The sequence below is a fragment of the Canis lupus genome, chromosome 10 (assembly GCF_048164855.1).
Source record: "Canis lupus baileyi chromosome 10, mCanLup2.hap1, whole genome shotgun sequence".
NCBI classification, from domain to species: Eukaryota; Metazoa; Chordata; class Mammalia; order Carnivora; family Canidae; genus Canis; species Canis lupus.
In genome coordinates this window covers 70,403,759-70,417,067 of record NC_132847.1, presented here as the reverse complement: position 1 = coordinate 70,417,067, position 13,309 = coordinate 70,403,759, and the positions used below count along the sequence as shown (strand labels likewise).

The following is a 13,309-nucleotide window of genomic DNA, read 5'->3' as shown; positions in this document are numbered from 1 at the left end:
GTGGAAGATGAGTCAGTCGGGAGTCTTCTTTGTCAGAAGCCCGTGTCTGTGGGCAGCAAGAGGCCAGTGTCGCTATGGGGCCTGGCACTTGGTGGGAGCAGGGGCGCCCGGGGCCACGCGGCCCCCGGCCCCTGTAAGGACTGTGGCGCACAGTGGTTTCTCGCTGCCCTCGGCTGAGTCTGGGAGCTCCTGGGAGCTAGGAGAGGCCTGCATGCTTGGGCCTCACTGGGCGGGAAAGCTTTTGCCTGGAATTCGGTGGCCCCGGGATAAAGCCCCAAGTGCCCATAGTTAGGCCTGGGTCTCTCTGCTGCTGAGGCTGTTCCGTATCCCTCCAGGCTCAGACCTGTGGCAGACCTAACCGGGTTGTGTCCCCACACCTGGCCCCAGGGAAGGGGAAAGGGCCTGAGCTATAGTGCCCGACAGACCTGGCCCGTGGGGGAGCCACAGGACTGCGGACAGGGGCCACTTTGGTCCTCAGTGCCTCAGTTGTTTCCCCTGTGAAACGGGTTGTGGTAAGGACCAAGTGAGCTAATGCACGGAAAGTCCTCAATACACAGAAGTTGGCCAGGAACCGTAGTCCCGGAGATGCTGCTGGAGGGCGGGCGATGCTGCTGGAGGGCGGGCGTGATGCCCTGTTTCTCCCGCGGTCACCTGCAGGACTGAGTGGAAAGCTTGTGGGCCTGTGCTGACACCTGCTGGCCACCTGCCTTCTAGCCCCGGGACCAAAGGCTTTGTAGCTAGAAAGATTTTCTGCTTCTGTTTGGGTAGAGACCGGGCGGGGGGGGCATTGTTGCTTCTGCCTGAGGGGGACTTTGGACGACCTTGAGGCCAGGTGAGCAACAAATTACTGCCAGGGAGGGCTGTGTGGAAACCCAGCAGTTAGAGCAGAGTGTCCCCGAAGGAGGGAGCTGGAGCCAAGAAGCCTATTCATTGGGTCCAGAGACAGGTACTGGCGTCCGGGGAGGGTGAGTCCACGGCGCCTCTTCCAGCCTCTGACTCTGAGCTGACGTTTACGGACGCGCTGAGAGTGGCCGGGCGGCGCACAGAGCTTCTTACCTGAATTTTCCTATTGGGTCTATGCATCCTGGGAGGTGGCCCTCGGTGGCTCTGAGGTGGGGGAACAGTCCTTGAAGGGTCAAGCCCCGGGGCCAGCGTCCCGCAGCTGGCTAGGATTCGGGGCAGGCCGCCTGCGTCACTTGGCCCCGCTGCGCCCCGCGTGCCAATGCGTGCAAGACGCAGGACGGTACCCACCCAACAGACAAGCTGCTCAGAGCGCAGCACGCGGTCCCCAGGGGGCCCCGTCCGCTCCGGGCCACGCGCTGCGTCTAGGTGGTTGAGGAGCCGCTGGACCGTTTTCCAAAGTGGCTGCTCCGCTGTGGGTTCCCGCCGGCAGTGCCTGGGCCTTCTCGTTTCTCCAGCTCCTCGCCAACATCCGTCCTTTTGACTGCAGCCACCCCGTGGCCGGCAGGGGACAGGGGCTGGACGTGGCCTCTCCTGCGGTTTGATTTGCATTCCCCCAGTGGCTGATGTTGTTGAGCATCTTTACAGGTGCTTGTCATCCATTTGTGTCTCTTCTTTGGAGATAGAACCCCCCTTCCCCACCCCCCCATACAACAGTGTGGGTTGGAAGAAGCGGAGCATCAGGGGTAAGACCAGAGTTTAAGTTTGCCAAGCAAGACGCCAATGACGGGCTTCTGGCCGAGTCCTCGTCAACTTATCCCTGGTTCATTTTGGCAAAACCCTTTATCTCCTTCCCTCAGCCACTCACTCCGTCCCACAACACGGAGGCCACAACCCTCTTCCCGCCCGTTGCGGGTTTGGTGGCTCTGGCCACGAACCGTAGGCACTCCTTGGAGAAATCTGTGCTTCAGCTCCTGGCTCGCATGCCGTTTTCTCCAGCACTTTAAATGACACCCCACGTTCCTGTAGGGCCGGGCCAGGCCGGGAAGGACACCTTGCCACCTGCTGCCCCAGAGGAGTGAAAGCAGACCCTCCCACTCCTCCAGAACCCTAATTTTCATCACGTTTCTCCACCGCTCCCCGCTTGGCAAATGGACCATCTGTTACCTCTCTGATGGAAGGGGTTTGCTACAGAGCCCCGGGGTGATCGTGGTCTCCCTGAGATCCGGCTCTCGGATGAGAGGCCCCGGGAAGGCAGCAGGTCACCAACTAACCCCAGGGCCTGGCACACGGGCTGGCCCGTACTCTAGGATCGATAAATCTTTATTAAGGGAACAGGTAGATGGAGCTGACCGTCTCTGAGCACCTGCTCTGGGCCAGGCACTCCCGTTTTACCATCCTCCGTCCTTCCAACACATCCCTCGAAGCAGCTATTTACTATTCCCATTTTCGAGGTGAAGACACTGAGACTCGGGGCCAGTGGCCCAGGTGGGGCTTGGAACAGGGCTGACGCCAAACCTGGTGTCCGCGGTCAACCAACGCAGCTGCCTCTCTCCTCAGGTACTACGCGCCCCCGGGACCTACCTCAGCTTCCTCGGCCCAGCCGGCCCCCGCCGAGTGGCCCCCCCCAGCCCCGCCCCGCCTGCCCAGGGCGCCCCGGCACTCCATCCAGCTGAACCTGGAGGACCTAGAGGAGCTCAACAAGGCCCTGAACCAAGCCGTCCAGGCTGCGGAGAACATCCGCTCCACCACCAAGCAGATGAGCCGCTCCCTGTCCGCCGACCTGCGCCAGGCCCGAAGCCTGCGGGGCTCCTGCCTCTTCTGACCTCACTGGAGACTCAGCAACACAGGGTGGCTGGGTGGGCAGGCGGCCTGCTGCTGTCCTCCGGGCCGGGAGGCTGGAGCCACTCCCGAAGGCCCCACAGACCCCTCCTGAGTCTCCTTCTAGCCCAAGCCCTGCCGGCTCCGTGTTCTCAGCGCGGACGGGGGGTGGGGGTGGGCCTGGTCATCGAGAGGAGCAACTTCCCAGGGGACCAGCCCCTGCAGGAAGTGCTGGACCGAGGCCGCCTTCTGCCCAGATGGCCTCTGGGTGGGGAGGGGGGTCTCCTGGTCCTGCACTGTCCACCTCTGGCTAATAATATGTATTTTATATACAGATGGACAGATTTTTTTTTTTAAACTGAGTTTTCCTGGCCTTAGATCCAAGCCAGAAGGCCAAATAAGAAGGGACACGGCCAGGGTCTGTGGTGCAAACCTGCCTCCTGCGACCAGCCACTCCGGAGTAGGCATCTCTGGGAAGGGACGTGGCTGTGCACTTTCCTCCTAGTGACTGGTGGTCAGTAGGGCCCTTCGACGCCATTGAAACGTCCAGATGTCGGGTCCCCAGGATGACGTGCACCCCACTTCTCCGCGGCTGGAGAGGCCTTTCCCGTGGACCTGCTGGGGAGGGAGCCCCCCCGGGGAGGGCCCAGGAAGCTTGTCCCCCATGGTCCCTCTCTGTACCTCATCCCGGCACCCTCGGCTCTGTCCCTGGGATCCCCGTGGCATCAGGCTAGCGGCCAGCGACCTGCCAGGCCCCGCTCTGCAGCCGGGAGGCCACCCCACCTCCGGCTCCCCACCTTGTAGCAGCGCGTACCTCAGCTTCTCTGGAATGTGTATGCATCGGTGATATTTGTATATTTGAGGCATTTAAAAATCTATTTTCGTTATGAGGGCAAATGAAGAAGAATGAATATTGATCTTTTAAAAAAGGAGAAAAGAAAAAAAAAATTCCCAAAGCTGCCCACATCTGTGGTGTGTGTCGTCGTCGACTCGTGGTTTCTTGACTCAAATTTGTGGGGCGGAAGATTCGAGGAGGAGGACCCTGACCCTTCCCCCGGGGACACGACCTCACGATGTCTCACTCTGAAGTCTCTCTTGTCACCGCTCTGGCGTTCCCAACCTCTGAGCCTTTCTCCCCAACACCTGCTGGGCCTTCCCTCCTGGGGTCTCTCGTCCGCCTCCCCCATTCACTCCTGCGCCCCACCCCCCACCGCCCACCAGGACACGCTCCCATTGCACTTGTCAGCAGGTCATCATCTGGAGTTGAAAGTGGCAATTAGCCGAGAAGGGATCTCTTGTAGGCTCTGAGCGTCCGAGGCCAGCCCGTGCTGGGTGCCAGCAGGCTGCTGCGGGGCGATGCGGATGGGAATGGGGAGCCCAGGCGGGGCGCAGGGGTGGGGGCCCAGGACGGCGTCCCCAGCCTGTGCCCCGGGCACAGCGTGGCTCCAGCTGTGAGCAAGGGGATGCGGGATCCTGGGCCTGGGCAGCCCGGCTCTCGGGAGGGCCACAGGACTGGGCGTCGGGTGCCCGGGCTCCGATCGGTCACCCTGGCTGGCTGAGGCCACGTGCACGGACCTGCCTGAGCCCCAGGGCCCGCCTGCCCGCCCCCAGGTGGTGCTGCTCCCCTCCCAGGGTGGCCCCCTCGACATCGTCGGGTCTGTGAGGAAGCCGCCCTCCTTGCTGGACTCTCGGCTTCGGGGGGCTCGGTTCTCTTCGCCGCACGAGGTGGGCCTGCCTCCGACACGGCCCCCTCTCGAGGGCTCCAAACGCATTTGCAGGACGGCGGGCTTCTAGGGGCCGATGTCACCCCAGTTTCCTTGTGGGCACCGGACGGGCCCCCCGAGGATGCGTCACGGAGCCCCTCCGGCTGGGCCCCCGGGCCTCTGCGCCTCCCCGTCCCGCCCCTGCCCGGCCACCCTCCTCTCCCTGGGACGCTCACAGCGTCCCCGCCAAAGCCTTTCTGCCTCCAGGCTCCCCAGACGACCAGGGTAACGTCTGAGGTGAGGCCCCTGGTGCTTGGCACCACCACTCGCCTGGCTCCTCGCTGCCCCCACCCCTCATTTCACCTGACTCCCCACCAGAGCCCCTGCCTCGATGTTTCTCCAACCCGTCCTCTCAGATCCTTGGCCTGCAGCTGGAGCAGCAGGTGTTAGCAGCTCCAAAGCTTTCTAGGCTGGCTCAGATGCCCTTTCCAGGAAGCCTTCCCAGCCTTCCGCTGCAGGAGGAACCTCCCCAGGTGCTGGGCTCCCACAGCATTCGGTGCCTATCAGGGTGCGGGCTGTGCTGGGTGTTACAGCGGGGGGCAGGGGCACACCCCGCGGCCAGCCGGGGCCCGGCTCAGGCCGGCAGGCTGCCCCACGTACGAATGAGTGAGCGACTGAATGAGCCAACGACCACCTGCCTGTTACAAATGCAGAAGCTTTATTGATGCAACTGAGACCAAAACCTGAGATGTCCAGAGGGTGGGGGCGTAGGGCTGGGGATGGGCCCCACCGTCCCCAGGGTCCTAGCCCAGCGCCGTGTCTGCCTCCTGTTCCTTCAGCCTCTCCTCCTTGTGCCGCTTCTCCACCGGCCCACACAGATCCTAGAGGGCGGCGAGCGGGGTGCACGGTGACGCGGGTTGAATGGGAAGTATCAGGGAGACTATTAGGCGGGTGATTCTCGCTCACAGCAACAATCCTTGGGGCCGTTTGGGCGAAGCTAACAACCGCAATACCAGCTGCCACCCGCGGGGGTCGGACGGCTGGGGTGTGGCCGCAGTCCTCAGTGGTGATCACCCTCGGGTGTTTCTTTGTCCCGTTCCCGCCACTCCCTCCCCAATCCCTGCCATCCCTCCTCCCTCCCAGGCCTCACCCCCGCCCTGGACGTCCTGCCTGCTTCGCAGGGACTTTCCCCTCCTGGGCCCCCATCCCCGTGGGCCTCCAGAAGGCTCAGCCGTCCCTGCCGTGAGGCAGGTGCTTGAAGGTAGGACTTGGTGCCTCAGCGCCGTACGGCCGTGGCCGGCAGCTCTCCCTGTCTGGGTCCCTGGGGCTGCCCCCCACCCCGGGCAGGATCGCCCCGATGCCGGGCACCTCTAGTCCTCCTTGTGTTCACCTTTTTCTCATCGGTGTACGCGATCTCCGACTTGTGCAGGTCCATACATGCGAGAGCTTCGTGGAACACCGTCATTTGCTCCTGGGTCACTTCGGGCTTCCTGGCTGCAGGAGGGAGCAAGGGGGCTGGGTCTCCCTGGCGGGGTGCGGCGGGGAGGCCTGGGGTGCTGGGGGCCCAGCTGCAGGGGCAGGCGGTCTGCTGGGTGAGGCCTGGGCGGGGTGGAGGTTGGAGGGGCACCTACTGTACAACGATAGCCCCTTGTGCTGCTCGTCTTTCAGGGAGAAGCCAAGCATGAAGAGCTCAGGATCCTTGGTGAGCAGGAGTATGCCAAAGTTTTCTTTCCCATACTCTAGAGAAGAGAACTCTGGGTGAGGCCGCATGGCACGATGGGTCCTGATCCCAGGCGAGGAACCCCGGGGGCACCCACGGCCACGAGTTCACCCGGGACGCGCACCCCTCGCTCCTCCCGTGTGCCAGGCCCTGCGCTGAGATGTGGAGTCGGGGGAGCCTTATGCGGACCGTGACTGTCAGGGCCTTTCTCCCCATTTTCCAGACAGGAAAGTAAGGCCCAGACAGGGGCCTCGGGGCTGCTCAGGGCTGTTGGTTTAAGCCCATCAGCATTGGTGTGCCCCTCTGATGCGCCCTCTCTGGGGTGACGGTGGGGGCACGAGTGAGGTCACTGCCTGCCTGACACAGACTGCCACCCTCTGAGCCCAAAGGATAAAGAGTGGTTGAGAGAGGCAGGACTGCAGCCAGCCTTGACTTTGCATTCTAGTCCTAATTATAGGCTGCGTGACTCCAGGGAAACTGCTCGACATCCCAGTGTCTCATCTAATCCCGTAATGTCCTCCTGGGGTTGTTTGTGAGTATTAAGGGATTAATTCTAGTAAAGTACGGCGAACAGCGCCTGGCACATGGAGCGCAGATACGTGGGCAGTCCTTACCGGTTATTGCAGCGTGCGGGCCCCAGGACCTCGGGAGCATGGGCCTGTCCCATGTTCTCCGAGCCTGAGCCCCGGCACTTCCCTGCTTTGGGCGGGCCCACCCCCCCCATGATGCCCAGCAGCCCTCCTGCCCCAGCGCTGGTCCTTACCATATTTGGACACGGTCCCATTCTCCCGCTGGACATTCAGAAAGCTGCTGTTATAGACGCACTGGTTCCCACTAAAGCCAGACAGAAGAGGGGAGAAAAACAGGAGAAATATGGATGATCACTGGTCACTACCATCGAGGGGCAAGAGTTGCAGGCGATTTGTCAACCCTCCCCATTCTGTGGATGGAAAGACTGAGGCCGGGAGGGAGCAGGGACCTGCTCAAGGTTTTCCAGCAGCTAGGAGCAGGTGCCTGGGGCCGGGGGTGAGCCTGCAGGTGGGGGTCTTACATGGTTAGGTACTCTCTGAGCAGGATTGTGTCATCTGTATGGTTGACATCAAAGTAAAAGAAGGCCGCGTGGATCGTTCTAGCCGAGTGATTGAACTCCGGGTCACGGAAGGCCGAGCCCATGTAAAACCACTTGCCAGAGATCTGGGGGGAAGCCAAGAGCCGGATGATGGAGGCCAGGAGCCGGATCCCCCTGCTAGCCAGCGGGCAGGTCTCACCGCAGCCCCCCCCCTTTTGCAGCCAGGGAGTCTGGGGCCCCCGGCGAGGAGCTCACGGTGAGGTTCCTCCTTGCCCAGGACAGAATGTCCCCTCCGAGGGACCTTGCAATGAGGCTTCTGAGTTTGGAAGCAGAAGAATGCTGCCAGAGGCTGGTCGGAATGTCGCCCCGGGACCCGGGAGAGAAATGGGCAGAACCAGGCCAGGCGGCTGACCACAAGCCAGCAGGAGGAAGGGAAGCCCGGGGCGCTGGGGGCCCAGGGACGCACCTGCTCCAGCGTGGCGTTGGTGATAGGCCTCGCCGTGAGGTTGGCGCACCCCGGGCTCTGGGCGTCCAGGAGGGGAAGGAGGCTCAGGGCAGCGAGGGCCCAGGACAGCGCCATGCCTAGACAACGGGTCCCGGAGCCGGCCGGAGCTGGCGGCCGGGCGGCGCAGCACCCTTTATAACGGGCTGTGTGTGGGCAGAGCCCTGGGGTGCCCTTGTGACACGCTTGCGAAATGCCCCACACGCATCCTTCCCGCCTTTCCGCACAGCCAGCGCTAGCCGAAGCCTCCGCCCAGCCTCGGTGTACTCCGGATCGCTGGCCGGAAGGCCTACCAGGGCCCCAAGGCCTGGCCAGCCAAGGCCAAGGTGGGCGTGGGCTGGAGTGCTTGTTATGAAACCTGTGTGGCAAGCCCTGGGGTGGTGGTTCGGTTTTGTTTTGAGAGCTCTTATGTTCTGTACCCAATCCGCGCCCCACTTGGGCAGCCAGACTGGGGCGGGCCCACCTGTAAATCAATTGCTGAAGGCGATAGTTCCCAGGCTAGGTGGGGTGCGTGGGCGATGGGATGGGGAGCGGGTGGGGGTGAAGGCAAACCTGGATTCTATCCCAGCTGAGTGTGGTAACAGCTGGGAGAGCAAAAGTCCAGTGACGGGGACGGTGGGCAGCAGGCGGCGGGCGGGGGGTGAGGGGGGTGGTTGGTTGCCCAACGCAGCCTGGAAGCGGGGAGCCCGTGAAGCAGTCCCTGGGAGGCAGGGATGCTTCCCAAAGCAGGAGGTGTCTAAGTTATATGTCTATTACCAGTAAAGGCAGCATTACCTGACCGAGCTCCCAACATCTGTAGCGGGAACGTGTGGTCTCCACCGCCTGCCGCGGGTGTCATCACCAGCAGGTCCCCCACCCTGGACAGTGCCCCGCGCTGCAGAATGAGCACGTCCACAGGGAGCGTCCGCCCGGCCGGGACAGATCTTTAGCCCCACGAACAGATACCTCCCCCCAAAAAAGCCTTATCACGTGACGCTTTCAATTCTGTATCCTTATTCATCTCATAGATTCTGGGTCATTATTCATGTTTCAGTGGAAGTTAGTGGTTGTAGTTGTAATGGACGGATGACCCCATTGTGCCCCTCCCAGCTTCCAACGTCCTTAATGATGTGCTCGCTCTCTGTCTCTGGTCTCTGATTTTATTTTTCCAGCTTTATTGAGCTACACTTGTCTATGACTTTTCACATGGTGAGGTTTCCTCAGATGCTAAGTGTCGTGTCGGAAAAGTGACCAAATCGCCTTCTCAAATTACCCTCCCATTCAAGAGGAAGAAAACCACGTCATGTACAAGACTACAGTGTCATTCAGAATAGCCCAAGACGAGGAACAACAGTTCAGATGCCCGTCCTCGGGAAAATGGGAAACACGCGTCGTGGCGTCTTCATAAATGGACTATTTCTCAGCGATAAAAACAAACTACGGGTGTAGGAGACAACACGAATGACTCGGAAAATCTTAGGCTGGCAAAAGAAGGCAGACTCCATAAGGTACATAGTGTCTGGTCCCATTTAGAGAAAGTTCTAGCATGGACCAAAGGAGTCTACAATGGGAGCTACCAGATCGGTGGTCGCCTAGGGCAAGGAGGCCAGTCTAAGCGCCCAAGGTGGTAAGAGCACTTTCTGGATAAATGGGGTGGTTATGCACATGATGTGCATTGGTGAAAACTCAGAGTTTTAGGCTTAAAATGTGTGCATTTTATTGTATACCAATTATACCTCAATTAAGTTGATTAAAAAAAAATCTCTCCCCAAATGGAGAAGACAAAAAAAAAATAATAATGCTGTTTAATGTCCCTTTCTCCACATCCTTGTCAGAAGTGGAATTCACTTTCTTCTTTTTTTTTTTTTTTTTTTTTTTGCCAGCTCACTTGGTGTTTTGACTTTGCACCGCTCCCATCTGAGTCTTGAAACAAGGATCGGAGCTCGTGGGCAGGGAAGTGCGGAGGTGAGAGAGTGCGTGGCGCGTGAAGGACGTAGGGTCCGTCTGTCCTGTCCGTGAGTCCAGCAGTGGGATGACTGGGGGCTGGGGTGGGGTGGGGTGGGCGGTGCCGGAGAGGTTGGCAGGACCAAGCCTGCAGGGCACAGAAGCCGGGCTGGGGAATTCGCAGTGGACCCTGCAGGCATTAGGAGAAATGGAAAGAGTGAAAGTGGGGCGGAGATGAATGAATAATCAGATTTGCTCTTTAGGAAGATCCCTTTGTCTGCAGAGGGCAGAGGTAGGGGGACAACTTGGGGCTGTCGCAGCAGTGGTCCAGGTGGGAGACAGCAGGACTGGGGACACATTTGAGACACTGCTTGTCTCAAGGAGAAGCTGATGGTTATATGGGGACAGCACCACCACTGCCCCGGGCCACCGGGGCTCCTGCCCAGAGCCCAGAGCTTTAGAGGCTCTCGCATATCGCACACGCATCCGTACCCACGCGGGCACACGTACATGCATGCACGCACAAAACTTATTAAATAACACGGAAGCACCTCTGTCCCTTGGGATCTTGTGCCCTAAACATCCTTCTTCAAGACCGATGCTCTTCAGGCCCCAGGGAAACCATTCTTCCCTCTTACACCCTCTCCTTGCATCGCATGTGACAGCCCGATGTCTGGTGAGTAGCGTGGAGAGAAAGGAATGCTTTATCTTACAGCGGGTAGACGGAGAGCCACTCCCCAGGAGTGAGCGGTCCTCACTGTCACTCGGGGACCCCTCGGAGAGGTGCCCTCCCCTCCCGAGAGCCTCTCCAAGTGGTTCCTCCAAGTGCACCCAGCGCTCCCCCGACACAGTGCGATTTTCTCCGTCGTCTTACATTTCAAGGATGCTTCAGTACCTCCGTGGATTGAGGGTCTGGCCAGCCCTCCCGACCGTGCCCCTCCATCTGGCCCCGGGCACAACGTCGAGACAAGGTTGGCGGAAAATAGAAAAGCGATCAGGGTCACGCAGGATGGTGGTGAAGTATCATCCTGGCTTGACCACCTGTGAGCCATGTGACCCTGGGCAAGTTACTCAGCTTCCCTGTGTCTCAATTTACCCCATCTGTAAAATGGGGATATGGATTGTGGCTAATCGAGCAGGTTGTCAAGCGGACTAAATCCGTTCACGTTTGTAAAGTGCTTGTTACACGAAACACACTTGTTTCTCAGAGTCCACCGGCCCTAATAACCATCACCGTCAGTGTAATGTCAAGCTGGGCTAAGGAGAAAAGAAGACAGCCTCCTGCATTACAGAAATACTTCCAGGGTTGCAAGTTACATGCCTCATCTAAAGACATCAAAATACAAAAAAAAAAAAAAAAAAAAAAAAGTCAATAGTAGGCTCCAGAAAATCGGGTACTTTCCCCATCAGCTGGATAAGGAAAACAAAGGACTCAGAGCGGTCAGGTGAAAGGTGAGGTTAGATCATCGGGGCAATGCACCCGCTTGACAGGCCTCATCTCCGGAAAAGCCACTTGATACGGGTTTCTCCCTCCAGGTCAGGGCTCAGCTCTGTGTCGGACGACTGGTTCGTGGTCTTCCACGTGAACAGCCGCGGCGACTACATCGGCAGAGCAAAAGATCCTAGTTAGGACCTTTGTGTCTGGGCCAAGGAAACACTCGATAAGACTTGTTCATGTTCAGACCATGTGTTGTGATCTTGGCCAACTTATTATTATTTTTTAAAAGATTTTATTTATTCATTCATGAGAATACATAGAGAGAGAGAGAGAGAGAGAGAGAGACAGGAGGAGGGAGAAGCAGGCTCCATGCAGGGAGCCCGACGTGGGACTCGATCCCGGGTCTCCAGGATCACGCCCTGGGCCGAAGTCAGCGCTAAACCGCTGAGCCCCCCGGGCTGCCCTTGGCCAACTTATGTAACCTCTTCAGACGTGGCTTCCCTGGTCTAACGAGCCGGTGCTGTGACATGTGTCTCAAGAGGGTCGTGCACAAGAACGAAAGCGTACTGCACTCAACCGGGCTCCTGCTCGTCCCAAGTGTGCAAGACTCCGTAGCTGCTATTTATGCGGAACCATCCGACACCGCATTCTTACGGAGCAGGTGGATGTCATTCAGACTCAGACGAGTAGCCCTGCTGCTAGAGAACAGCAGCTCCGTGTGCAGTAGCAAGCAGGAAAGGGCATAGCACCCCCATTTTGCAGAGGGAGCCACTGAGGCCCAGAGAGAAGGAACGACCCAGCCAAGGCCACGTCTCAGTCAGGAAGCTGGGACTGGAATCCACCTGCCAGCCTGTCCCCTTCTTGCTCGCCCCCCCTCCTCCCAGCACGGGCGGCTGGTCACCAGGGGCAAGCGACGGTCCATGGCCGTGGCTCGAGTCGCTGTGGACAGAGCAAACATAGGATTGGCCCCACCTGGGAAATCCAGTCTGTCTGCTTCCTGACACTCGGTTGTGCAACAGGAGACAGGGAACCACAGCCGCTGCCGGCCCCCAGGAGCTGCCTTTTCTGTTCCCCGATAACTTCTTACCCTGCCCCTGCCGGGAAGGAGCTGGCCCGGCTTCAGAGGCCTCACTGGCCAGCTCCCGGGGCCCCTGGAATGCCCACGGACAGTTGTGAGTGTCGCAGTTTTAACACGGCCATCCTTCTCGTCCCCCATCTTCCTGGCCCTCCCGTCCCCTCGGCTCTTCAGAGCCTCGCGGGGGCTGCTGACACCTCTGGAGCTCTGACCGGCTCAGCCGCCGCCCCCGGGACAGCCCTGCAGGGCCCCGCTGCAGCTCAGCCCGGCCCCGCTGTCCCCTGCCACCCGCAGCCTTGTCCTCTTCCCGGCCCAGGGCTCTGGCATCATAATGAACGGCAAGTGTACTGTGCCCCAAACACAGAGGGCCACCTTTACTCCCCAGCCTGGGCGGGCGCTGGTCCCTCTCCTCTCCGTGTCCTTCCCCCCGCCACCGGCAACCCTTTATTCATCCTCTACCGGCGTCAGCGTGGGATGGCTAATTTTACGTGCCAAGTTAATGGGGCCACGGGGCACCCGAGTACTTGGCCAAACATTCCGGGCGTATCTGTGCGGGTGTTTTTAGGTGAGACCGACGTTTGAATGGATAGCCTGCAAAACAGATTGCCTCCCCCGCCCCCGCCCCCCACCCCGCCACCAAGTGTGGGTGCGCCTCGTGTCATCAGTGGAAGGCCTGAATAACACTGAAGGTCTGAGGAAGGGAGAACTCCTCCTGCCTGACTGGGTGAGGTGGACGTCACTGGTTCCCCGCCTTTAGGAGACACCGGTTCTTCCTCGCTCTCCCGCCTGCGGGCCGTTACGTTAGAACGACGTCGTCGGCTCGCGTGGGCCGTGACTTGGCCAGCTCGGTCTGCAGATCTTGGGACCTGCCAGTGATCAAAGTCAATTCCTTACAATAAATCTCTTCAGGGCGCCTGGGGGGCTCAGCAGTTGAAGGTCTGCCTTGGGCCCAGGGCGTAACCCCGGGGTCCCGGGATTGAGTCCTGCATCAGGCTCCCCGCATGGAGCCTGCTTCTCCCTCGGCCTGTGTCTCTGCCTCTCTCTCTGTGTCTCTTGTGAATAAATAAATAAAATCCTCAAAAAAAAAAAAAAAAAAGTAAATGAATCTCTTTACACACACACATCCTACCGGTCCCATCTCTCTGGAGACCCTGGTTA

General features: G+C 59.6%; 2 protein-coding genes across 5 annotated transcripts in view; one reads left to right on the top strand and one right to left on the bottom strand.

The window, feature by feature from the left end:
* The window catches only part of AKNA (AT-hook transcription factor), a 50,761-nt gene extending 47,074 nt beyond the window's left edge, over positions 1 to 3,687 (top strand). For all 4 annotated transcript variants that reach the window (XM_072842502.1, XM_072842503.1, XM_072842500.1 and 1 more), the window contains one exon: positions 2,461 to 3,687. In XM_072842502.1, the coding sequence (XP_072698603.1) occupies positions 2,461 to 2,725 (265 nt within the window). In that variant the 3' untranslated portion in view covers positions 2,726 to 3,687. The remainder of the gene's footprint in view (positions 1 to 2,460) is intronic.
* A 1,432-nt stretch (positions 3,688 to 5,119) lies between these two features.
* On the bottom strand, positions 5,120 to 7,841 carry LOC140641005 (alpha-1-acid glycoprotein 1-like). Its single transcript, XM_072840327.1, has 6 exons — positions 7,680 to 7,841; positions 7,196 to 7,338; positions 6,908 to 6,978; positions 6,056 to 6,163; positions 5,815 to 5,918; positions 5,120 to 5,305 (listed from the first exon to the last, which is right to left on the bottom strand). Exons 1-6 carry the CDS (start codon positions 7,791 to 7,793, stop codon positions 5,228 to 5,230), a joined length of 618 nt encoding a protein of 205 aa, XP_072696428.1. The 5' UTR covers positions 7,794 to 7,841; the 3' UTR covers positions 5,120 to 5,227.
* Between the last annotated feature and the right edge of the window lie 5,468 nt (positions 7,842 to 13,309).